Raw genomic sequence first — 26148 nt, forward strand, 5'->3', positions numbered from 1 at the left:
CTGGGTAAAGAATTGTTGGGATTTAGAAATTTAACTAGGCATAACACAGTATTTTGTTGTAATTAGTTAGAAAATTTTGAAGATAATAAAACTCAAATACTATTTTAAATCTCCCTCAAAATTATGTGAATGAGTAAGTACATCCTTTAAAACTCTAGCAATAAGATGACAAAATGGACACAGTGAAGAAGTAACATGTTCAAACTTCCCAACACCAAGATTTGAAAAAACTTGCATTAAATTTGCCTCATTTTAGTTTTGCTGTGCTGAAGCTTACTGGAGACAGAGAAAACAACACCATCAAGGTTTTCATTTCCATAGCACTGCAACCCCAAAGTGAGAACACAACAAGGTGCATCTACTGAATTCAATTTATGCGTTGGCAAATTTAAAATATTTTATGAAATTCTGAGAAATAGACAGTAATATAATGACCACAAGGAGCCATGGACTCAGCTTCATCAAATATTAACATTCTGCCATAGTTTCATTTAAAAACAAAGCATACATACTTGACACTGAACTCCCTTTGTAGACTACCTGATTCCTATTTCTGTTCTTCCTCAGAGGTCACCACTTCAGTGAACTGAGTGGTATCACTGAAGTGTTGCTTCATCTTTTATCATTTATCTGTATGCATAATTGTTAAATGCCATATAAATGGCATATTTTAGGAGCCATTCTGCAAGTTCTTTTTGTGCTCAATACTTCTTCTGATATACACACTTAAATAATTTATTTGCTCCATAGATTTTATTCTATGTAACTAACATACTCATTTGTTTCCTGATGGACATGATGATTGATTCCAATTTTTCATTTCTACAAACCATATAGATTTTTGTGAACATGTTATGAGAGAGACTGTTCAAAGTACAAGTGTAGGAAAAAGACTGCTGAGTTGTAAGGATGGTGCCTTTACACGTGCTATTATCAAACTGTTCTCTAAGGTTGTTTTATCCATTAGGACTACTGCAAGAGAGTACGAAAGTTCCACCTGCTAACATTATTGCCAGCACTTGGTATTGTTAAACATTATTTTCCCCCAAAATAATAGATAAGAAACAATGTCTCATTGTATTAGAGTTACTAGTGATATTGAGTGTCTTTGTATTGCAACTTGTACGTTCAGCTTTCCTATCTCCTAGGAGTTTTGCAAAGGTAGGACAAGAACACTTATATGTAATATAAGCAGTTTTACATTAAAAACAAAATTCTGGGCTAGAGTTTAGCTTAGGGGTTAAGATGCCAGAGTCCCACAACAGAATACCTGGGTTTGATACCTAGCCTTGGCTCCTGACTCCAGCTGCCTACTAATGCAGGCCCTGGGAGGCAGCAGGTGAAGGCTAAAGCAATTGGGTTCTTTCCCACCCAGATTGAGTTTTCCATTTCTGGCTTCAGCCCAGCCTGGTCCTGGTCCTTCTGGGCATTTGGGGATTGAATTAGTGGACAGGAATTGTTCCTTTCTGTCTCTTAAAATAACAGTAAGTTTAATAATCACATTTAATTTTTAGAGCTAAGTATATGGGTATGTGAGACTTACAGGTGGTAAAATAAGTAAAAAATCAATGAGGTTATTTGACCAATCCTTGAACACCATAAAAAGGTCAATAGATGGAGACAGTGGAGTGCATTCTAGACAAATGCTCATATGTTTTGAATACAATAACTATTGAATGGCATTTTGCTGAATTTGTATTTTACTGTTATTGGTGATATTTCTCTAAATTTAGTAACTTGGGAAATGAAAATACTTTCTTTTAGTTACTGCCTGAAGTTTTCTGAATCTGTAGTACTTCTGAGCCACATAATTCCATTCATTTTAATTGGCAGAGATTAAATGTAAAATAAAAAATTCTTATGTCTTTAGTTAAATGATGTGCCATCTAAAACACAAACAGATGGTAAGCTCTAAGAACGTCTTAACATCTGTTCCATTGCTTTAGATACAGAGGGCATATAAGAAGTGACTGTAAAATGAATGACTGCTGTTTACTGTAGAATGAATCCCCCACCCCTTCCTTATCTTTCTTACCTGCCTTCACTGAAAATGGTTTTTCCAGTAGAAATACCGTTTGTTTCCAATGTGTTTTGGTACTCTGGGGACCCGTAGAGAACATGACCTGCATTGGTAGAGTTCAAAAGTATCTGATGAAGTACAAGATTTTTAATATCATGGTACATTAATCTACCACATCAAACACAAGCTCCAATTGCTTACAACAGCAAAATGCTTATGATCAAAACACCTTAGGGCAAAAAAAAAAATACAATGCACTTTGCATAATTAATTCATATGAATAACTCATGATACTTACCTTGTTGTGGCAATTCTTTTCAAAATAGATATCAAAGTAGCCAGCAATTGCCTGTTAAAAAATGTAAATAATTAAACTAATGACATGATATACCAATTAATTTCTCAGTCTTTTAAGACACGGCAAATGAAAAACCATTTTAAAGACCAAATAGCTCTCAAATTTAGGGCCGGTTACTATTTTTCCTGGAAAAGATATTATAAGTAAAAGTAAAGTAGTATAATTTGTTTTTTTTTTCCCCACAGAAATAATGTCTAAAAAAATAATCACTACTTTTGTTAGCAGAGAAATGATCATGCTAGACTACTTGAAAGGTGAGAGACTACATGGAAAGAGGAAAAGTCAGTCAGTCCCTAGTGTACTGAGAGACCACCTTGAAACCTCTAGCTGCAGTCAATGAGACCCTGGGAGAGATTAGCACATACACTACTAGTCAGATAAATCCAGTCCATATTGTAGAGTCATAAGTAAGTATAAATGATTGTGCCTTCAAGCCACTATGCTTTGGATTAAGTTACTGCACAGCAATAAATAACTGAAACATACTCATTCTATACAGAGCCAATTTACTATCTTCTGATGTAGTGCGTCCTATTTTAAATAAACAATTTTTTAAATCTTTAATTCTTTTTTTTGACAGGAAGTTAGACAATGAGAGAGAGAGAGAGAGAGGGAGGGAGGGAGGGAGGGGCACGAGAGAGCAAGGTCTTCCTTCTGTTGATTCACCCCCCAAATGGTTGCTATGGCCAGCGCGCTGTGCCAATCCAAAGCCAGGAGCCAGGTGCTTCCTCCTGGTCTCCCATGGGGTGCAGGGCCCAAGGACTTGGGCCATCCTCCACTGCACTCCCAGGCCACAGCAGAGAGCTGGACTGGAAGAGGAGCAACTGGGACAGAACCAGCACCCCAACGGGACTAGAACCCGGTGTGCCGGCGCTGCAGGCGGAGGATTCGCCTAGTGAGCCGCGGCGCCGGCCAAAGCTTTAATTCTTTTTCTGGAGCTTCATCCTGGTCTTCCATGTGAGTAGCTGGAGTCCAAGCACTTTGAGCCATCATCTACCACTTTCCAGGATGAACTAGCAGGAAGCTGGATCCCAAGTAGAGTGGTCAGAATTTGAAACGGCACTCATGAGATGCAAGTGTTGTAAGCAGCAGTGTAACCTATTGGGCCACAACACCCACTCCAAGACAGACAGTTTTAAATGTAACTTTTCTGAAAATAAAAGTAAATACTAGTACTTGAATAAAACTCAGATTTAAGCAAATACTGAAAAAAAAAAAAACCCACTAAGAGTTATTGTGCTAGTAAAAAAAGGTCTCCAACAGAAATGAACATATTCAGAGGAATATGTAATTTTTACTGTTTAAAATTTAAATACTCATTCCTTTTGAACATTAATGAGACTACCTTGACATAATCTACTTTTTAAAACTGGAATTACATTAAGCTTATAATGTGTTAAGCAAGACATTATGGAGGAACCACTATAAAACTAATTTGTGTACTCTGCTGCTTTTGTTAAGAATGAAGTTCTATTGCTTTTTGTAGGGTTAATATAGATTGGATCCAAAAAATTCAATCTTTAACCTTAAGGTTAATCACACTTTATGTACCAAAAGAGGGTCAATTACTATTTATAATTCTGCCAAACAGTTACAGAACAATGCAATTGTCAGCTATAGATTATCAAAGAAAATCAGTTAATCAGAATATAAAACTTTTTTTCAGTTGATTTCCTAATACTTGTTTTCTTAAATTTATTCCTATAAATCAGTCTAGGTCATTACTATATTCTTAGTGTACATAGCAGTGCCTGGCCCACAATGTATAACAAATCCTTGCTGAGTCATTGCGTTTATTATAGTGCTTTCTGCATTATATATAGTTTGCCCAATCGGGCTGCAATTTATTTAAGAGCAGGGTCTAGGTGTAAATCCCAATTCTTCACCTCTTGCCCAGTACAACATTATATAGTAGGTTCTTAATACATTTCAAATTAAGTTTTTTGTCCCTTAAATACAAATATTTTTAAAAAATTCATAGAAAAATGAATTAAAAGATACTATGCATTTCCATGAGCTTTGTGAAGACCCCTCTTAGAGCTAGCCTTACCAGTATAATTTATTAAGTCACTACCTGACCTTGGATGTAAGTAATAATTTTCAACTATGAAAGAAATGGAAAACTTGGGATGAACCGGAGAGGAGACAGCTGGAGAGGGGGATCCCTCAATGCTATGTGTGAGCCCACACACGTCTCAGCCTAACCCTGAACTACGCATGCCCAAGGCAGGACCCAATCCATACAGCAAAGGCTTAGAGAACAGAATTGAAATTTGACATCAACGATACCAGTAGTTAGGACTGCCTGTTGAATAAAACATGTGTGGGAAAAACCAGTAAATAAAGGCTTAGAGAACTGATCTGAGATTTGAAAAACCCATAAGACTCAGACTGATCCCTCAATTACAGAGGTGCAGCAGAGCCCCAAGACATGATAGCAAAGGCTTTGAGACGGAATTGAGATTTGAGCCACTGTCTGTCCAGACACTGTGAGGTACAACTTAAAGTCTGACCTTAATGTGGCTGACTGCCTGCTAACACCAAACACCAACACTGTCCAGAGGATTTCAACATAAAAAGCCATCAGGAAGACTTAACGCTCAAGAGAAAAGACAATCTTGAGATGATCAGCTACTTGTATGAGCAGACAAAAACTTTAAAGCACCAATTATAACTATCCTCTATGAGGTAACAAAACAAACTGAAATGAATGAAAACAGAGAGGTTCTCAGCAGAGAAATAAAAAATAAAAAATAAAAAATGGAAGTTTTAGAACTGAAAAACACAGTAACTGACACCAAAAACTCTTGGTTAACTAGCAAGTTGGAGATGACAGAGGAAAAGATATCAGTGAATATGAAGATGAATCTAGATATTATGCAATTTGAATAAGAAAAAATATTGCAATAAACTGCACAACAGATGAACCCAAGGATCCAACAGAGATTTAATTGCAGGCTGACATAGAAAAGGTATGAGAGCAGAAAACCTTTAAAATTCTATATCCAGAGAAAACATACCTCAGAAAAGAAGGCAAAATAAAAACCTCAGAAAACCAACAGAATCCATTGCCTACAGATTTCCTCTAGAAGACATTTTTTAAAAAAGTTGTTCACTTTGATATTGGAAACTGGGAATATTAAGAACAGTAGAAGGCTGGCGCCGCGGCTCAATAGGCTAATCCTCCACCTAGCGGCACCGGCACACAGGGTTCTAGTCCCGGTCGGGGCGCTGGATTCTGTCCCGGTTGCCCTTCTTCCAGGCCAGCTCTCTGCTGTGGCCCGGGAGTGCAGTGGAGGATGGCCCAAGTGCTTCGGCCCTACACCGCATGGGAGACCAGGAGAAGTACCTGGCTCCTGCCATCGGATCAGCGCGGTGCGCTGGCCGCAGCGCGCCAGCCGTGGCGGCCATTGGAGGGTGAACCAACGGCAAAAGGAAGACCTTTCTCTCTGTCTCTCTCTCTCACTGTCCACTCTGCCTGTCAAAAAAAAAAAAAAAAAAAAAAAAAAAAAAAAAAGTAGAAGAACAACAAATGACAAATAGCTATGTATATGTAAAAAACTAACTTTTCCCCTCTGAATTCCTTAAAAAATAAGCAAAAATGATTAACATAATTCAGTGGCATTTTTCAATAGATGTGTAAGTAATCACAAAGATCTGTGAGAAGTGGGGAGGGAGAGTGGAAGAGTGAGATTCCACCAACATATACAAGTGTTTTAAAAATCTAGAAGTAGAGAAGGCTTTTTGAAGTACGACACACGAGACAGGAACTATGATCAGGGCAATTAAACATTTTAATATCAAAATTAAGACAACAAAAACAGACTAAAATATGTAATAGCAAAGGGCCACTGTCCTCTGCCTATTAAACTACTACAAATTAATAAGAAAACAATATACCAAAAGAAATGAACAAAAGATAAAGCAGAACACTTATAAAAGGCAGAATCAAATGATTAGCAATCATCTGAAAAAAGCCTCCGGCTTAGAAGAAATTTAAAACAATCAGACACAATTTTCCTCTGGAGAGGAGAAAGGGACTAGAGATAAAACTTAATCACCAATGGCCAAGTATTCAATCACACCACTATTAATGGGCCTCATAAAACTCTAACAACGTTGGCAGAGCGTCTGGTGAGTGCATCTAAGTGCCAGGGGGTGGCTGTGTACCCCTACTCCATGAAAACAGAAGCTCCTGTGCTTGGGACCCCTTCTAGCCCTCACCCTAAGTACCTCTTTAAATGGTTGCTCATTTGGATACCTAAATTTCCTGTGTAATAAATTAGTAAAAGTAAGTGAAGTGTTTTCTTGAATTCTGTGGGCCATTTTATTTTTCTCAACTTTTATTTAATAAATATGAATTTTCAAAGTACAACTTTTGAATTATAGCAGCTTTTCCCCCCATAATCACTCTCCCACTGGCAACCATCCTATCTCCCACTCCCTCTCCCATCCCATTCTTCATCAAGATTCATTTTCAATTATCTTTATATACAGAAGATCAACTTAGTATATATACTAAGCTAAAATTTCAACAGACTGCACCCACACAGAAACACAAAGTATAGAGTACTGTTTGAGTAGTAGTTTTACCGTTAATTCACAAATTCGCATGGAACAACACATTAAGGACAGATCCTACATGGGGGGTAGGTGCACAGTGACTCCCATTTATTGATTTAACAATTGACACTCTTGTTTATGACACCAGTAATCACCCGAGGCTCTTGTCATGAGCTGCCAAAGCTATGGAAGCCTCTTGAGTTCATCAACTCCAATCTTATTTAGACAAGGCCATAGTCAAAGTTCTCTCCACCCTTCAGACAAAGGTACCTCCTTTGATGGCCCGTTCAAGCCAGGAGGGAATGGCAAGATATTGCCCAAGTACTAAGAGAAAAAAACTGCCAGCCCAGAATATTATATGCTGCAAAGCTCTCATTTGTGAATGAAGGTGAAATAAAAACCTTTCCTGGCAAACAGAAATTGAAAGAATTTGTCACCACTCATCCAGCCCTGCAAAAGATGCTTAAAGATGTGTTACACACAGAAACACAGAAACACGGCCATCAGTATGAAAGAAGGTAAAGGAAGAAAACCTCTCAGTAAAAGATCACAGAAATATCTTTTGAAAAATGGCAAAGCCATTTTAATAATCTATTAAAACCAGATTGCGGTTGTGAGAACTCTGGATTTGTAGCAAAACTGCACAGAAGTGTGTGTCATCTGAGGACTCATAACTTGAGGGTTCTGTGCTAAATTGAGTAGTTGACGGAAGAGTTGAATTAAACTGTAACACAACCAGTTGGTGTCACAGAGAACTGGAAAGCTGCCTGATGGTATGGAAAACCCACACATTTGGAGTCAGAAGTGTTCTGAGTACAGAACTGATTTTCCTTTAAATATTATTTGGCCATCAAAAGTAATCCTTAGATAAATATTCATCGGTTTGGAAAATGTCACATACTGTTAGGTGAAAAGCAGTTTGAAAATAGTATGTGTGTTTTGGGCACGTATGGTATGCTGAGCACATCTGAGTGTTTACACATGTAACTAGAAAGATGTTGAGCAATCTTGATTATGGGTGCTAAATCTTTGGGCTCATCTTTAACTAGCTTTCCAACAAAATGAACAACTGTGAAAATGTTTAATAATTAAGCTTAACATACATTTATAATATTGCCTGGAGAGGCATTCAATTCAATACGTGACTCCCTGGAAAGCTAGAGCACTAACATGTAACAGGAACTAGATGAATTTGAGGGGGGGAAAAAAGAATGACAAATTTACCTCAAGATTTTTTTTAAAAAAGTTAACACTAACAAAGACATTATCAGGATAAAGTATAGAGGAGAAAAGAGATAAATGGACCAGTCACACTCACAAACTGCTAGACCACATGAAAATATTAGACTTTTATAATTATTCTTTAAGACATGTTTATTCTATGATAGCAAAAATCAGAGTTGGAGAAAGATGTTTGTGAAAATAACAAATTGTTATGCCATCAGAAAACATGACCTGAGTCTGTAATGTACAAAACTCATGGGAAGAAATTTCATATTTTCAATTATGGTTAAAAATAGACTGGCAATCATATGAAAGAAGAATTAAAGAATTATAATTACAGACTCAAGATACATGAGCTTACAAAAACTACATGTAGTGAAGTATCTGAAATAAAGTTAATTTAAAACTATTCTCTAACCTCCAAATAGATTCACATGAGTTTTAAGATTTTTTGAGAAAAACCACTTACCCACATCCACAAAAGAAACTAACCCTCCTTCTAGCTTTCCAAATAATACAGTGGCAGGGGCTGGTGCTGTGGCTCAGTGGGTTAATGCCCTGGCCTGAAGTGCTGGCATCCCATGTGGGCACCGGTTCTAGTCCCGGCTGCTCCTCTTCCTGTCCAGCTCTCTGCTGTGGCCTGGGAGGGTGGTGGAAAGTGGCCTGGGTCTGTGGGCCCCTGCACCTGTGTGGGAGACACAGAAGAAGCTCCTGGCTCCTGGCTTTGGATCGCCACAGCTCTGGCCATTGTGGCCATCTGGGGAGTGGGTCATTGGATGGAAGACTTCTCTCTGCCTCTCCTCTCTCTGTGTGACTCTGACTTTCAAATAAATAAAAATAAATCTTTAAAAAAATAATACAGTGGCAGTGGAGGGTAGTCAGGGGTAACAAAAAAGTAGCTTATAAACTTTGAGAGAAAAGGAAACGTAACTTGTAATTGTTGACCTGTGGTCAACCATTGCCTGAATATATTAAGTGGAAAGTTTTAGAAATAAGTTGTAAATATATTTTATATTATAGTGGTTCAATTTTATTATTATTGTTAATCTCTTACTGTGCCTAATTTATAAATTAAACTTTTTCATAGGGATATATGCATGGGAAAAAATCATAGTATATACAAATAGGCTCAATATTACCTGTGGTTTCAGTCAGGGAAGGTCCTGAAACATAACCCCTCAGATAAGGGGGAATTACTGTATATGTGATTCTTAGTAATTAAAATAGATTAAAAAAAACCCTGAAATATATTCATATTAACCAATTGAACTATGGTTGGTGTTTTTGTTTTTGAAAAGCCATTTGAAAACAGGTAACAATTAGATAACCAATGAAATGTATCAGCTGATTGGGGACAAAACCATTTGTTTTGTAGAAAGAACAAAGTTATTTTTCAATTATAGTTTCATCCCCTTGCTAGTATCTTTAATAAGTCTTTTAAATGTTAATTTAATGAACTTACATTCTGTCAGTGGAAGCTGCTGAAATAAGAATAAACCACCACCATAGGAAATTGAACATGATGGCCATGGCAATACATAACTGGAGCTTTAACTTGACATGTACTTGAAAAAGATCAGATAGGTTAGAAGTCTGACCACAGAATACATCTTATTACATATATATAGCTTGTCAGGGCTACTAAGGACTGCTGAAGTGGGGAATAAATAATTAAAATTAAGGATCCATAGGAGCTGGATCAATCTGCCAAGGCAGGGTCACAATTAAATAAAATTTTTTACGATACAGTCCAGTGAAATTTTGTTTATGTGCATCCTCTAGGCTGAAAGAAGAAACAATGAGTGGTAATGAATAATAAATAAAAACAACGATAATGGGAAAAAAGCGTGAAAGAAGAATACATACAGTGAATTTCTGGGATAGTTTGATCACTCCTGAAATTTAAGAATCCTCCAAAATGACTTTGAGGCATACAGGAAATTAACACAAGCATACAGAATTATTGTACATTCTGAGTATTCTGAAGCATTAGAATACAATTTCAGAATGAGCTGCTTGTCTTTTTATATATTTCACAAAAGGAAATAAAATAACACTTGTAAACTAGAGCATTTAAAAACTTGTTTAAGCCACATTTTACTTGTTTTTTTTTTTTTCCCATATATATAAAATTAAACACAGTCCATTTTATATATGCTCATTTGGAGAACAATGACTTAGAATAAAAATAAATTTACTTTCTCATGTATCTTGGTGTGGTGAGTCTTTCTTTAAATAGGACTCATCATGTGTGCATGTAACAGGATGGCAGCCAGTGAAATAAGATCAGACTAGGCCTTATGAGGAAGAAGGAAATTAAAAATTATCATTATCACTATCACCTGCAGGGAGTAATTTATCATTTCTGCTCTTCATTGGTATCATGTTCCAACAGCGTGTGGTTACAGCAGATACAATTAGGCAGCTGGCCACAGAAGTAGGAGGATAATGTGCTTTTGATGGAGTTTATCCAAGCATGGAGATAGAGTGCTTGTAATCCATGCAGCAGAATCACTATAATGAAAATACAGTTCATATTTTGTTGGAGTATTTCTTTCAAAATCATAATATGGAATTGAAAAGCCAAATGGTGCAGAATCTGATGAAAAGTATATATATATAGATAAAGCATAAAAATGATTTTATTATAGTTTATACATCATCATACATAAAGCAAGCAGATGATAATACAAACAGAAGCCATACAAGCTCCTGTATATAGTTTATGAACTCTGTTAGTGATAATTGGTATTTGAACAAAGGGGAATAAGCAAAAAATAAATTACGTATTATGATTTTTTTCTAGTATTAACTGTATTTTAAATTATGGACTCTTCCTTCTTCAATTAATTTTCTATTTTATCCCAAGAGAAAATCTGCATCTTTCTTTCATGATTCCTCTAGGGTACAATACACATTAAGTGCCATTTACTTCTCAAGGGATACTTCCAGATTGAGTGGTGTTTAGAAATACACCAAGCAATATGGGAAGCAGCAAAACAGACAATAGATCTAAAAATAGTAAAAAAACAATATTTTTACTTAAAAACTCAAATTTACTTTTTATCTTCTTAAAATAGTCTCAGTAATTGAAATTCCCTTTAAATTTAGACTCCTCCCCTGTAAATGGAAAATGGCTCCATTAAAGTGATTTTACAAGGTAAAAGATAATCTTTCAGAGTCTAAAATGTAAGTTCTTTGACTCATGTAAAAATTGACATAAATTGATATCTTAATTGTTCTATACTTATTCTCAGCTATATGACATGTTATTTTATAGTGAACGGTCATTGAGATGTACTGATATTTCACTTTTTAAGAATCTTCTGTTATATCATGCATATGCAGCAAAGTGCACATAAGGGTGTGAAACACACACTCAGATCAAGAAACAGAACATCTCAGCACTCTAGTAGAGTGCCTTGCGCACCTAGTCAATCTTAGACACCTCCATCTCCAAAGGGTAACCATTATTCTAAATTCTAGGGCATACATTAATTTTCCCTGTAACTTCAACATGAATCACATATCATGTAGTCCTCTGTGCCTAGCTAATTTTCCCTTAATATTGTTGTGAGATTCACTTACGTTGTCACATGTTGTTGTAACCCACTTACTTTCATGACTGCAAGGAAATGTGACTACAGTAGTGTTCTGGATGATACATTCCAAGATTCCCAGTGATGCCTGAAACTTCAGATAGTAAGGAGCCCCATATATACTTTTTTTCCTATACATATTACCTGATAGTTTAACTTATAAACTAGGTATAGTAAGAGATTAACAGTAACTAATAACAATAGAACAATTTTAACAATGTAATGTTATGAAAGCCATGTGAATGGTCTCTCTGACCCTCTCTCAAAATATTTTACTGTACTGTACTCACCCCCTTCTTGTTGACTGCGGCAACTGAAACTCTGGAAAGTGAAACTTCAGATAAGGGGGACTACTATATAGGAGTACAATTTACCCAGTTTATTGCTGACAGGTATTTGAACATTTTTGAGAGTTTCAGAAATATTGTGGCTATGAACCTGTAACAGACATCTTTGAGTGAACATACATACATACTCATGGCTACTGGGTACACACCTAGGGATGGAATCACTACAGGCTCCATATTTTTGAATATATTTATCATTTTTGTTAGTTTTTATAACTTCCTGTAATTCTGGCTTTCCATCCCTAAATACCTTCTGGTACCTCCTTTACTACAGGCTTCCTGGAACAAATTCACATTCTTTTTCTGTGTTCATCTGAAAAAAATCTTTATTTCAGCTTCATTCCTAAAAGATATTTCAGTTGGGAAGAACTCAGTTACTCTTTTGGCACAGTGATGATGTCATCACTGAAGTGTCTCTATCTTTTTTGATTCCATGGTTCTTCTGAGTACTCATCTATTAGTCTACCCACGGTTCTTTAGTGCCCTACCCACAGCCGCACTAACTGCTTTTAAGTTTCTCCTCCTTGGTTTCTGAAGTTTTCCTGGGATATCACTTCTCCCTTTTCAAAATTCAGATATAATTCACATAGCATAAAAGTTTACTAATTTAAACAAAGTATACAATTCAACATTCTTTACAGATTTGTGTAATTGTCAATGTAATCTTATTCTGGAACACTATCATTGCTCCTAAAAGAAATCTTGTTGCCTCTCATCTAGTCCATGCTATAGATTTGCCTGTTCTGGATATTTCATATAAATGAAATAATATGTGGCTTTTTGTGCCTTCACAGAATACTTTCAAGGTTTATTCATACAATGTTATGTATCAGTAATTCGTTCTTTTTAGTGGTTGAAATAATATTCCATGGTATGGATATATCACCTAATTCATTCTTCAGGTGATGGACAACTGAATTACTTCCACCTTTTATCTATTATGAATAATGCTGCTATGAACACTTTTGTGGACACATTTTCATTTCTATTATGTATATTCCTAGAATTAGATGGCATTTTAAAATCACACCATGCAAGTTATTTCATGCTTCATGAATTATACCTTCCTGTTTTATCTATTGTAGAAAAAATTTGGCTATTACCTCTTCAAATATGGTAATATTTTCATGCTTTTTTCTTTTGGGACTCTCAGTTAATACCCACTAGACTTTTCTTATATCCACTGTCTCCTACCCTTTCTTTGGCCTCTTAAATCTCTCAGTGCTTCTTTTTGAATATTTTCTTCTGAACGAAGGTCCAGTTCACTGATCTTCTCATCTCATATTTAGTTCAATTCTAAAATGTATGGTTCTTTTTCAAATCTGCTGTATATAGATTTTAAAGTTTCCAGTTCACTGAAATTTCCTTTCTCCTTGAATTTAGACTAATGCACAGTCTCAGGATTCATGATTGACAGAATTAATACCTGGAGCTGTTCTTACTGCCTGTTGTTTCAACTGGTTCTTGATTCATATTGTTTTGTGTCCTTATATGACTGATTAAGTTTGATTATATTTGAAAAAAAATTCTTGTAGCTATAATTTGTGGCCTAAATTCTATAAAGAATTTGTTTCTTCAAGCCAAGATCATCTTAATTCAGTGTCAAGATTTGAGCATTTCAATTCATGTATCTCTGTTTTGCCCTGTTCTTGGCTTCAGTCTTCCTGTATCCCAAAGCAAAGTGCTGGGGAGTTACAAGGGGTCTATTTTTATATTTCCTACCATGTGGTGCTATCAAAAGGGCTATCCTTCTTCTAGATTGGCAAGTCCCTGTAGGGCAAAAGGAGCCCCAAATGTTAATTCTCATCTCTTTGGACTTCCTTATTTTCTGAATTTTGGTTTGATAATGCTTTATTAACAGCTTTCTGAAACCTTCAAAACAAATGGTATTTTTTGACAGCTTTGGAAGTTCTCAGCAAAATTTTATTGTAGCCCTTCACTGCATTTTTCTGTCCTACCTGTGGCTCCCTGGCCTGTAACACTCTTCCCCATTCTCTAGCTCCTCACTTCTTATGTCTAAATTTAAATGTTACTTTCTCTGGGCAGCCTTCCTTAATCCCATGTAGTAGACTATAATACACACACAAAATGTTCCTGCACTCCCTGTTACCGGCACTCATCACATTCACAATGCTTTCTGTTCAATGTCTTTTCAATGGCATATCCCAATAGGTCTTTTTTTTTTTTTTTTTGACAGGCAGAGTGGACAGTGAGAGAGACAGAGAGAAAGGTCTTCCTTTGCCGTTGGTTCACCCTCCAATGGCCGCCGCACCGCGCCGATCCGATGGCAGGAGCCAGGAGCCAGGTGCTTTTCCTGGTCTCCCACGGGGTGCAGGGCCCAAGCACCTGGGCCATCCTCCACTGCACTCCCTGGCCACAGCAGAGGGCTGGCCTGGAAGAGGGGCAACCGGGACAGAATCCGGCGCCCCGACCGGGACTAGAACCTGGTGTGCCGGCGCCGCTAGGCGGAGGATTAGCCTAGTGAGCCACGGCGCCGGCCCCCCAATAGGTCTTTTAAGGACAGACTCACCACTCCTGTGTACCTCCATACACTCACTGCCTATGCATGCCTCCTGAATGGTGAAAACAATTGTGCATGGTTATAGAGGCATGAATTATCATCTCAATGTGCAGGGACTATAGGAAGTGAACATAAACAATCTATAAAAGATTCCCTTTACCTAGCACTCTTAGAAATAAATGATAAAATGATACAAGCTCAATTCCTATTAACCTTTAGGAAATGGAGATTATGATGCTTATATCTAATGTAACTTTATAATTTTATTTAAAACTGACATGACAACTACTTCCCAAAGAAGTATTCCCTGATAACTCCAGATAAATATAGTGCATATGGTTATTAAGATGGTTTTTGAAAAGACACACCTAAGGCATGAGCAGGATTATCAAGGGAAACTAAGAGTGATAGGCCAAGGGACTCTTTTATAGATTCTGTTTTAAGTTCTAACTATTTATATGTTGGCCTCTCCTAAATGACTGTTTTACGGCCACAGATTACATTCTGATTCTTTGTTATAGTCAAAGTAGCAAGAAGCCCACGTAGTATTTACCTTCAATATGTGTTGCTTGAATAAGTGTCTTGAATATAGTTTGCTATTTAAAAAGTTTTGCAATTCACTGCTTCTCCAGATTTCCCTCTTTTCCTGCTCCCCTTATACAGATTCTTATTGCTTGATATCAATGCTTACTATTTCCTAATATTCTGGTTTTTTGTTTGTTTGTTTGCTTTCCATATTCCCTTTTCTGAAAACTACCCAGAAAAGTAAAGTGAAGGTAGTTTACCACTCCTCTACACCTGAGCCCTTCTGAAAACATGCAGTATCTTGAGTGGAAATTAAAAAAAATCTGTTGATAATCATTAAGCTCTTTCATTTAGAAGCTGACATTTTTCAAAGAAGTTTATTATAAGTTCTGACATATATTTGAAATTTTAAGTGTTTTACTGTTGCAACCTGGACATGGATGGGTGAGATAATTTCCATTTCTGGGGCTCTAGTATTCAGTTTGGTCCATCTTAGATCCCTGGGGTTGGATGCTGGATGAAAAGAGTAGGAAGAGAAGAGAAAAAAGAAATCAGGTTGAACATCATGGTGCAGTGTTTGGGAATAGCCAGGACATACACATTAAACAAGATCCTTTCCTTTAATAAGTGGTATGTCATTGCATTAGTGATCTAAAATTAAAAACATGACCCCCTGGGAAACTAGAGGCAGAAAGGATATGGTTTTCCTTGCAGAGACAGCTGATGAGCATAACACTTTAAAAGAAGGTAGTTTATCTAATTCTTTGACATTCATGAGTACAGATAGGTCTCAAAGTCATCTTTGCACATTTGTGCCTGTAAAAAAAAAATTGGTATGTGATGGAATAAGGAGAGCCCTTCTATAAAATCACGAAGTCTTTAATTCCTATAAACAAAAAATAAGAATAAAAGCAATAAAAACAACCCTTCTGTTAAGAATACAGCTTGATGGGGAAAAAATCAAAGGAAATATTAATTGGTTTATTTATTGAGCATTTTTTGTGCCAGGCATAATGGTCAATGTGTGAATCATTTAGTACATAAAACAATAACTAGGAGGGTATATATTTGTGTTACCACACTATTTGAGATGAAAACGGTTCAGAGAAGTTAAATACCTTGACTAAAATTGTACTGGTAAACTTGGCCCACTGGGTCTAAAGCTGAAAATAACCACAGTGCTACATTACCAGTGTTCCTTGCATATTTTCATCTGTTTTAAAAAGAGTGATTTTTAGAAAACTCTTCCATTATCAAGACTGGTCCTTTCTTGAAAAGATGGACTGACTCATTCTGGCAAATATAAAGCATGTTCTGAGCCTTTCTAATTCTTTCCCTGAAGACTAATCTCTCATGTTAATACATACACATACATCAGATGTCTGAAAACATTAGATACTTTAGGACTTCCTGAAGCTCTGAATGCCAATATTCACAATGGTTTCTGTCAGGTTAGTCAGAAGAAATCTGAACTGGGAAGATTACTTTCTTATAGGTCATTACTCTAGGGTTAACTGCCAGAATCAAAGAGAAAAAAATACCTGGTCAAACTTAATTATCACCATAATCTAATAATGCAAATTGGCAGCCTCTGTGATAAGACTAGGGTGAAGTCCCCTGACAGCTCCAATCAAGGGCCCACTATTATTGACTATTTGATAAATCAGCCACGTTTCTGCTTACAGCTGTGCTTGAGCTAGATATTTCAGTCCTGCCTGGGTGTGATAATTTCACTCACAATGTGTTCTTACAATTTGCTGATTTCAACCACGATCCTATACCTATCTAAAATTTCAAGATTCAACTCAAGTTGTATTTTACAACAATTCTGATGCACATTCATTGGAATCAATGAATTTTTTATGGTATAGATTCAGAGGCATTATTCATGTATTGGCTTTCAGCACACATGTCTTTAGAGGAGTATTCTACAGAAAGATTATTATACTTATCGTTCAAGATTCCTCATTTTTGCATTCCTTCTGACTAGATTTAAATACTGCTGGTGATTGCTCTCACTATTCCACTCAATGAACCTTAGCGTTAATTTTTGGGGGCCAGTGTTGTGGTGCAGCTGGTTTAGCCTCTGGCATCCTGTATCAGAGTGCAGGTTTGCATCCTGGTTACTCCATTTCCCATGCAGCCCCCTATTAATGTGCCTTGGAAGGCAGCAGACGAAAGCTCAAATACTTGGGCCCTTACCACCCACATGAGAGACCTGGATGGAGCTCTGGGTTCCTTGCCTTAGCAGCCATTTGGGAAGGAACTAGTGGATGGGAGATCTCTTTTTCCATCTTTCAAATACATAAACCTTTGGGGAAAATAGTTAAATTTTAAAAAGACAAATGCACTTCTTATATTGTTTTCCTTAATGGTAATGTTTCAAGGAGAGAGTATAAAAGTTCTCATTGGTACTTCTTTCCCTCATTCCACAATTATCTAATTGATCCTCAAGTCCTGTCAGTTTTACATCCTGAATATTTCCACACATGAAGAATGAGTTGAAATGATTTAGATTTTAAAAGCCCTGTAGGGGTGTAGTTTAGAAGGTTCTAGACTTTCGGAGGTTGGAAAAGCAAAGGCAAGGAATCGAGTGGGAATAAATGTCAGGTAATGCATACGGTATATTTGGACTTCAATTAGATATAAAAATCCCAGAATTAGATGTAATCCTTTGAAATATGAAGCTTCCCTTTTAGTGTTCATATATTTTCAGAGGAAAAATCACATATGGGGAAAATCCCAGCCAATAAAATTATTCTTGAAAATTCCTTACTAAGGTGTTGTATTAGAGACTAACATATAAACCATCCCTCAGGCACAAATCACCATTTTTTTTTGTCTGGGTTCCAGATAAAAGTAAATGATTTATAGCAAATCACTAATTTATATTAAAATACACACTCTTAAAAACAAGAATCACATTCTCACAGGATGCTTAGAAGCTGAAAACTGAAGAAATGGAAGATCATTTTCTCATCTCATGCTCATTTTTGGGTACACATTCAGAAAATAGAGGGCAGAATCAGCTGTGTGACTGTTCTCTTTCCGCGATTACTTGAACGCTTATTCTGTATGTTATGCCTGCTCATGATGCCTGCTCCATTGGCTTTGTTGTAAAGAATAATCTTTTAGAACAGGGCCATCAAAGAAGGAGGTACCTTTCTCTGAAGGGAGGAGAGAACTTCCACTCGACTATGACTTTGTCTGAATAAGACTGAAGTCGGCGAACTCAAAAGGCTTCCATAGCCTTGGCAACTCATGACTAGAGCCTAGGGAGATTACTGACGCCATAAACAAGACTGTCAAATTGCTAAGTCAACAACAGGAGTCACTGTGCACTTACTCCTCATGTGGGATCTCTGTCCTTAATGTGTTGTCCAATGTGAATTAATGCTATAACTAGTACTGAAACAGTATTTTACACTTTATGTTCTGTGTGGGTGCAAACTGATGAAATCTTTACTTAATACAGGCTAAATTGATCTTCTGTATATAAGGATAATTGAAAATGAATCGATGTGAATGGAATGGGAGAGGAAGTGGGAGATGGGAGGGGTGCGAGTGGGATGAAGTTATGGGAGGGGAAGCCATTGTAATCCATAAACTGTACTTTGGAAATTTGTATTTACTAAATAAAAGTTAAAAAAAAATATTTTAGAAGTAGAACAGGTTGGGCCGGCGCCGCAGCTCACTAGGCTAATCCTCCGCCTTGCGGCGCCGGCACACCGGGTTCTAGTCCCAGTCGGGGCGCCGGATTCTGTCCCGGTTGCCCCTCTTCCAGGCCAGCCCTCTGCTGTGGCCAGGGAGTGCAGTGGAGGATGGCCCAAGTCCTTGGGCCCTGCACCCCATGGAAGACCAGGATAAGTACCTGGCTCCTGCCATCGGATCAGCGCAGTGCGCCGGCCGCAGCGTGCCGGCCGCAGAGGCCATTGGAGGGTGAACCAACGGCAAAGGAAGACCTTTCTCTCTCTCTCACTGTCCACTCTGCCTGTCAAAAAAATTTTTTTTAAATTAAAAAAATGGGAAAAAAAAGTAGAACAGGTTGAAAAATGTATCTAGTTTCAAAGTTTTTTATATAATCCTATGATTGCCTAAAATGCTTTGTCAAACAGATGTTGACATATCTTGGGAGGTACTTCAAAATATCCTTTCACAAAATGTTCCTCCGTTTTATCCTAACATATCTGGATGAAATGTCACAAATCTGTCTTGACAAGATAGACCACAGAACAGTATTCCAATTCCCTACTGGATATTACAACTTGTATATCTCAAAGATATTTAAAATTCAACATAGTACTAACTGAGCTTCTGTTCTCACCACTAAACTTGTTCTTTTTCTGTACTTTTTTTTTTTGTCTGAAAAGATAGTACTGTAATTGAAAAAGCAAGAAATCTTGGAATCTTCACTGTTATTTCTCCTCTCATCCCACATTGCTTAACTCGTCCTCAAATCTTGTCAATCTTACCCCTAGACAGATAATTATTGAATATTTCTACATTTTTCCTTTTCCTCTTAAGCTACCTTTCTGTAAGTCACAGCCTGAGCTACTATAATAGCCAACTCATTGGCCTTCCACATCTACTCTGGTCTTCTCTCTGCTCTGCAGATTCCAGCCAAGATTGTTTAAAAGTGCCTTCAGATCACATCATTCTGCTTAAAAAATATCCCTATCATCCCCCACTATTCAGAGAAAAAGACCAAATAGCAAAAGCTCTAACCATCTGTCTTGTAATCCTGGTAGACTTCTTTTAGGTTACTAGGGGGCATTTTTAGGGTGTGTGAACTTGAAGTACTACATGAGTACATGCAAAACTAGAGGTATTTCTTTTAGCCAATGTGATTTACTGAAGTGTACAGGTATAACATGCACCCATGAGAGTGTATCACTGGGATACTGCTCAGTAAACTGTTTCCAAACACACCTGGTTACCCACTACCCACATCGAGATATAAACCATTCTCAATATGTCAGAAACCTCTATTATGTTCCTATCTAATTAACTCTCCTCAAATGGTAACCAAGAATCTGATATCTATTGCCACCATATTAGTTTGCCTGTTCTTGAAATTTAGATTTTGAAACTTGTATGTACTTTTTTTTCCCTTTTCACATGAACTTTTGTTGATGAAATTGGTCCATGTGCTAGAGTATAGTTAAGCTCATCTTTTTTCCACTGTTGTATTTTTAACTGCATAAACATGCCACCCTAATTCTACTAGCTTCTACTCTGAGCAAATGTTTGGGCTGTTTTCCAGTTTGTGGCTATTATGAGGAAGACTTCATTGGACATTCTTGTACATGTATTTTTAGTGAACACCAAAACTCATTTCTGTTGTAAAAAGACCTAGGAGTGAAATAAATGCATTAGACATATGGTATAAAAGCTACAGCAAATTGCTAGGTTACAGAGAAATAGCTTTAGCTCACTACTGTATGTTCCTTGCCTCATCACTTGTATATATTTCTTAGAAAACTGTCACTAGTGAGATTCTGTAAAATACACTCTGCTATGAAAAATTTCAAACACACAAAAATAGTATCTTTGCATATTGATATTATATTCAATGATTTCCAATACTGGCACATTTATTCTCCCTCTGCCCCCTTTACTGCTAAACTATTTACTTATATATGCATAAAATTTGTTTATTGACAGTGACAGGGAGAGAAAGATCTTCATTCCACTTGGTCACAAGGGCTGGGGCTGGGTCAGGAGCCTGAAACCCAACTGGGTTTCCCACAGGGGAAAGAGGAACCCAAGCACTTGGGCCATCTTCCGCTGCTTTCCCAGGCACATTAGCAGGAAGCTGGATCAGAAGTGGAGCATCTCAGACCTGAACTGGTGCTCTGATATGGGATGCTGGCAACACAAGCTGCAGCTTAACCCAAGGCTGGTCTCCTCTACTCAACTATCTTGAGGCAAATGCTTCACAATATGTCATTTCTTTCCTGGATAATGCAGTATACATCTTTCAGAAAACATGAACATTTTCTTATATAACTATGTTCTTATCACTCTTAACCCAATTCTTAGTAATTTTTTGATATTTTATGATGTTTTCCCCATTAACACCTTGTATACAGAGGAACTATCTCTTCAGCAGTGTTTCAAGTATTGGCAATGAGGCTGCCGCCGCGGCTCACTAGGCTAATCCTCCGCCTTGCGGCGCCGGCACACCGGGTTCTAGTCCCGGTTGGGGCGCCGGATTCTGTCCCGGTTGCCCCTCTTCCAGGCCAGCTCTCTACTGTGGCCAGGGAGTGCAGTGGAGGATGGCCCAGGTGCTTGGGCCCTGCATCCCATGGGAGACCAGGAAAAGCACCTGGCTCCTGGCTCCTGCCATCGGATCAGCGCGGTGCGCCGGCCGCAGCGCGCTGGCCGCGACGGCCATTGGAGGGTGAACCAACGGCAAAAGGAAGACCTTTCTCTCTCTCTCTCTCTCTCACTGTCCACTCTGCCTGTCAAAAAATAAAAAAAATAAAAATAAAAAAAAAGAAATAATGTTTAAAAAAAAAAAAGTATTGGCAATGCCTCACAGCATATACTACAATGAAAAGTATTTCCTGATGGTAAGTGAAGAGATTGAATGTGGACACCACCACCTAAACCCAACAACAAAGGTTTAAGTTTCAGAATAGCAGGAAGTTCAAGACCATGCTCTAGATCACATGGCCATTCCCACAAGGAGAAACCTGAAACCAACTTAAAAATGTTCTCCCAAGACGTAAAATTTACCTAATGAAGCCTATTAAGATATATACCAGATGTCCCACTAAAAATCTATGATACAAGTTCAAGACAAATCTTTAATTTCTTAGCAGCACAGATGTTTTAATAATTAGTTTCTTTAGCTGATTAGCTTCACAAGGTCAAAATTAGGTCAACTAACACCAAAAAGTACTAAGCGCTTATTTAATACCCAGGAATGAGTTACACACTAGGTTTACACTGCCAGAGATTTTTAAAAAGCCTCGAAAAGATTTAAGGAACACAAATGCAAAGAAATGGGTTCATATTGAAGTTTTTTCTTAAGCTCAGGAAATTTACAGCTTTATTAAAAAGTAAAATGAAAACAGTACTATGACTAAAGATCATTGAAGTTTGGATTTTAAATAGTTTATAGGGTTGGTGCTGTGGCATAATGTGTAAAGCCACCACCTGCAGTGCCAGCATCCCATATGGGTGCCGGTTTGAGTCCCAGCTGCTCCACTTCCAATCCAGCTCTCTGCTATGGCCTGGGAAAGCAGAAGCTGGTCCAAGTCCTTGGTCCCCTGCACCCACATGAGACACCCAGAAGAAGCTCCTGGCTTTGGATCAGCACAGCTCTGGCCATTGTAGTTAACTGGGGAGTGAACCAGCGGATGGAAGACCTCTCTCACTCTGCCTCTCCTACTCTTTCAAATAAATCTTAAAAAAAAAAAAAAAAAAAAAAAAAAAAACCAGTTTCTAATTACTCTGGGTTTACAGCTGCTATTAAGAGAAACTAAACACTAGTTTCTGACAGTTAAATCAAATACGAGTGTGACTCATTACCTAACACCTATCAAAAGAGAAGATTCAATTGAGAAGTAGCATACATTTTTGGTTCACTATTACTTTCATTTACTTTTCCTATTTGGAACCCTAGGACCAGTATTGTGATGCAATGGGTTAAGCTGTTGCCTAGGACGCCAGCATCACACATTGGAGTGCAAGTCTGAGTCCTGGCTGCCCTGCTTCCAATGCATCTTTCTGCTAATGTGCCAGGGAAGGCAGTGGAAGATGGCATAGGAAATTGGACTCCTCTCACCCATGTGGAAGACTAGGGAAGTATTTCTGGCCCCTGGCTTCGACCTGGATGTTGTGGCCACGTTGGAGAGTCAACTGGAGCTGAACCAATAGGAAGCCAGGAACTCCTTCTGGGTCTCCCATGTGGGTGCTTTCCCAGGCTAGAAACAGAGAGGTGGTTTGGAAGTGGAGGAACGGGCACCCATATGGGTTAGTGGTGCTGAAGTCAGAGGCTTAGCCTATTACACCACAGCGTAGGCCCCATGGGACTTTTTTTTTTTTTTTTTTTTAAATTTAGGATGCAGACCATTGTACAAGACTTTTGCTCTGATGCAATAAAAAGAAAACACTAGAAAAACTAAACATCATAGTTTTCATTAAAACCATTCAAGAGTCATGCATGCAGAGAAGTCTAAGTAAATTTTCTCCAGCAAGAAATGAATCCTTCCTAGTTGAGCAGGAACAAATAGCAGCTTTCATACCTGAAGGCATTGACCCAGTGCTGAGACCATGGGGGTGAACAAAGTAACAAAAATGCTGTTCCCATTGGAACTTTGCAGCCAGGCCACTTTTAATAGCTGTGCCTAGGCTTTTATGGTGTCCTAGGATTTGGAGCAGCCTGAAAGGCAGAGCTAGTCCTCGGAACAAAATGATTCTCTTTCATATTCCTTTTCAGGAGGTGGATGAATGAAGTATGTGGTTGTGCTGCCAAGCAGGAAGGCAAGGTTGTTTCCTTGCAGTGCTTAGACCTTGGACAAAAACCTATCATAACACAATTCCCTGTCATCATACCATGATTTTACCCTTTCCCAGAAAAATGAGGTGGTTTCAGGTACCTCAAGAACACCTGAACAATGCTCTCGGGGTGTAAGTTCCTTCTTCTCAAGCACAGTTAGCTCAGCTGGACTATTTACAAGATTCCATCTGAATCCCACCCTCCCTGTGACTTCTAGATCATGAAACTAACAAATCCCTATTACGACATTTCTATTACGACATTTCTCCTCCCATCCAACTTGAAGGACTGACAGAAAATCAGAACCCCCGGCCGGCGCCGCGGCTCACTAGGCTAATCCTCCGCCTAGCGGCGCCGGCACACCGGGTTCTAGTCCCGGTCGGGGCGCCGGATTCTGTCCCGGTTGCCCCTCTTCCAGGCCAGCCCTCTGCTGTGGCCAAGGAGTGCAGTGGAGGATGGCCCAAGTGCTTGGGCCCTGCACCCCATGGGAGACCAGGAAAAGCACCTGGCTCCTGGCTCCTGCCATCGGATCAGCGCGGTGCGCCGGCTGCAGCGCGCCGGCCGCGGCGGCCATTGGAGGGTGAACCAACGGCAAAGGAAGACCTTTCTCTCTCTCTCTCACTGTCCACTCTGCCTGTCAAAAAAAAAAAAAAAGAAAAAAAAAATCAGAACCCCCAAGTTTCATCACTATCCTGACTTTATTTATTTGAAAAGTCAGAGTTACACACACACACACACAGAGAGAGAGAGAGAGAGAGAGAGAGAGAGAGAGAGAGGTCTTTCATCCGGTGGTTCACTCCCCAGATGGCCGCAACGGCTGGAGCTACGCTGATCCGAAGCCAGGAGCCAGGATCTTCTTCCAGGTCTCCCACGTGGGTGCGGAGGCCCAAGGACTTCTTCTACTGCTTTCCCGGGCCATAGCAGAGAGCTGGATAGGAAGTAGAGCAGCCGGGTCTCGAACCAGCACCCATATGGGATGCCGGTGCTTCAGGCCAAGGCGTTAACCCACTGCGCCACAGCGTCAGCCCCCACTATCCTGACTTTAAGATGGTCAAGGCAGTGGTCCTATGCTCAAAACACTGGAAATTAACTGAAGTGGCACCCATACCAACTCCAGGTTAGGTAAAAGGAATCAGCTCCTCATCTTGGTGATCTAGGGATGCCCTTCTAGGGGAAAATACTAGCTACTCTAGTCTATACTTTTAAAATACTGTATCTAACACAAAATATAAAATCAAGAAACATGAGAAAAAAGTAGAAAGTATAACTCAAAGACAAGTACAATCATAGATGGTTCTGTGAATCAGCATATATGAAAATCCCAAGAGAATGATTATAACTACGATTCTAGAATCAAAATGTGATATCTGGAATGTTTATAATTATTAGCTAATACAATATGGGAAAGGAACAGCAAGAAAGTCAATCAAGGTGCCAAGGCTGGCTCCACCAAAGAAGAACCAGAAGAACAAATAGCTGCAATTTAAGGTTAGGGGCACGGGAAGCCAGCAAGCGGGAGATGGCAACACTCTAAGATGCAGACTCCTGAGACAGCAGCAATGAGAGTAGTACAAAGCATGCTGGACAACTTGGTCCTCAGGCTGGGGCAGTTCTCATTACAGGGGGTAGAGTGAATGGGATAGTTACAGCAGGACCCATCACCATGGACCCATCACTGGCAATGCTTGGGCCTAGAGTTCCAGAGACGTTGGAAACTTGGAGTCCAGTTAGGAAAGCTACCTGGGATCTGCCCATAGTTATGCTTCAGAGCAAGTTCTGGCAGCATCTTTTCCCAAGCTACAGAGTCCAGGCTGTCATAGCACAGTGACATATAAGTGATGCCTGCCAGTCATCAACCCAAGGCACTATGAGCCTGAATGCTGCATGCTACACAACATGCTATCTTCAATGTCCCACCCACCTCCTGCAATAAATGTATGACATCTACTGCAGTTGCTACTGGAGGAAAATTCACTCTATGTTCTTGGTACCACTACTTCTATAGCTGGAGTGACCACATAGTGGATGTGCCATTACCACTGCTGTGAGCACAATATCCACTTGAGCCACTACAGTACCCTCACCCTAAGTGGCCTGTGGAGTTAGAAGGGCTAACTGACCTTACCACTGCAGGCACCACATTTAAGGCCAAAAGAGCTATGGAGACATGATATTATGGTGCCAAACTGGAAATAAAGCTGATGTAGCCCACCAAACAAATACTGTAAGGCACATCGTCAGGTTAAAGGCATTGACTATGAAGATACTTCATGAAATAGAGGGGCCAGCATTGCAGTGCAGTGGGTTAAGCCACAGCCCATGACCCCAGCATCTCATATGAGCACCTGCTGAATCCTGCCTGCTAATCCAGCTCCTGCTAACATGCAAGGGAAAGCAGCAGAAAATGGCCAAAATGCTTGGGGACCCTGTTCCCATGTGGGAGACCTAGATGGAGTTTCAGATTCCTGGCTTTGGCCTGGCC

At 38.8% G+C, this 26148-nt stretch overlaps 1 protein-coding gene across 5 annotated transcripts in view; it reads right to left on the minus strand.

Annotated features, from left to right (window-relative positions):
* Positions 1-26148, minus strand: part of PRMT3 (protein arginine methyltransferase 3) — a 156232-nt gene that overhangs the window by 14758 nt on the left and 115326 nt on the right. For 3 of the 5 annotated variants that reach the window (XM_089310622.1, XM_002708975.6, XM_089310610.1), the window contains 2 exons: positions 2319-2369; positions 2036-2123 (listed from right to left, as the gene is read on the minus strand). In XM_089310622.1, the coding sequence (XP_089166748.1) occupies positions 2036-2123; positions 2319-2369 (139 nt within the window). Of the gene's footprint in view, positions 1-2035; positions 2124-2318; positions 2370-15515; positions 15974-26148 lie in introns of those variants that run through there. The other 2 variants (XM_089310617.1, XM_070072461.2) reach the window with 2 other exon arrangements.

The sequence above is a fragment of the Oryctolagus cuniculus genome, chromosome 1 (assembly GCF_051225735.1).
Source record: "Oryctolagus cuniculus isolate XC-2025 breed Fujian yellow rabbit chromosome 1, ASM5122573v1, whole genome shotgun sequence".
Classification (NCBI taxonomy): Eukaryota; Metazoa; Chordata; class Mammalia; order Lagomorpha; family Leporidae; genus Oryctolagus; species Oryctolagus cuniculus.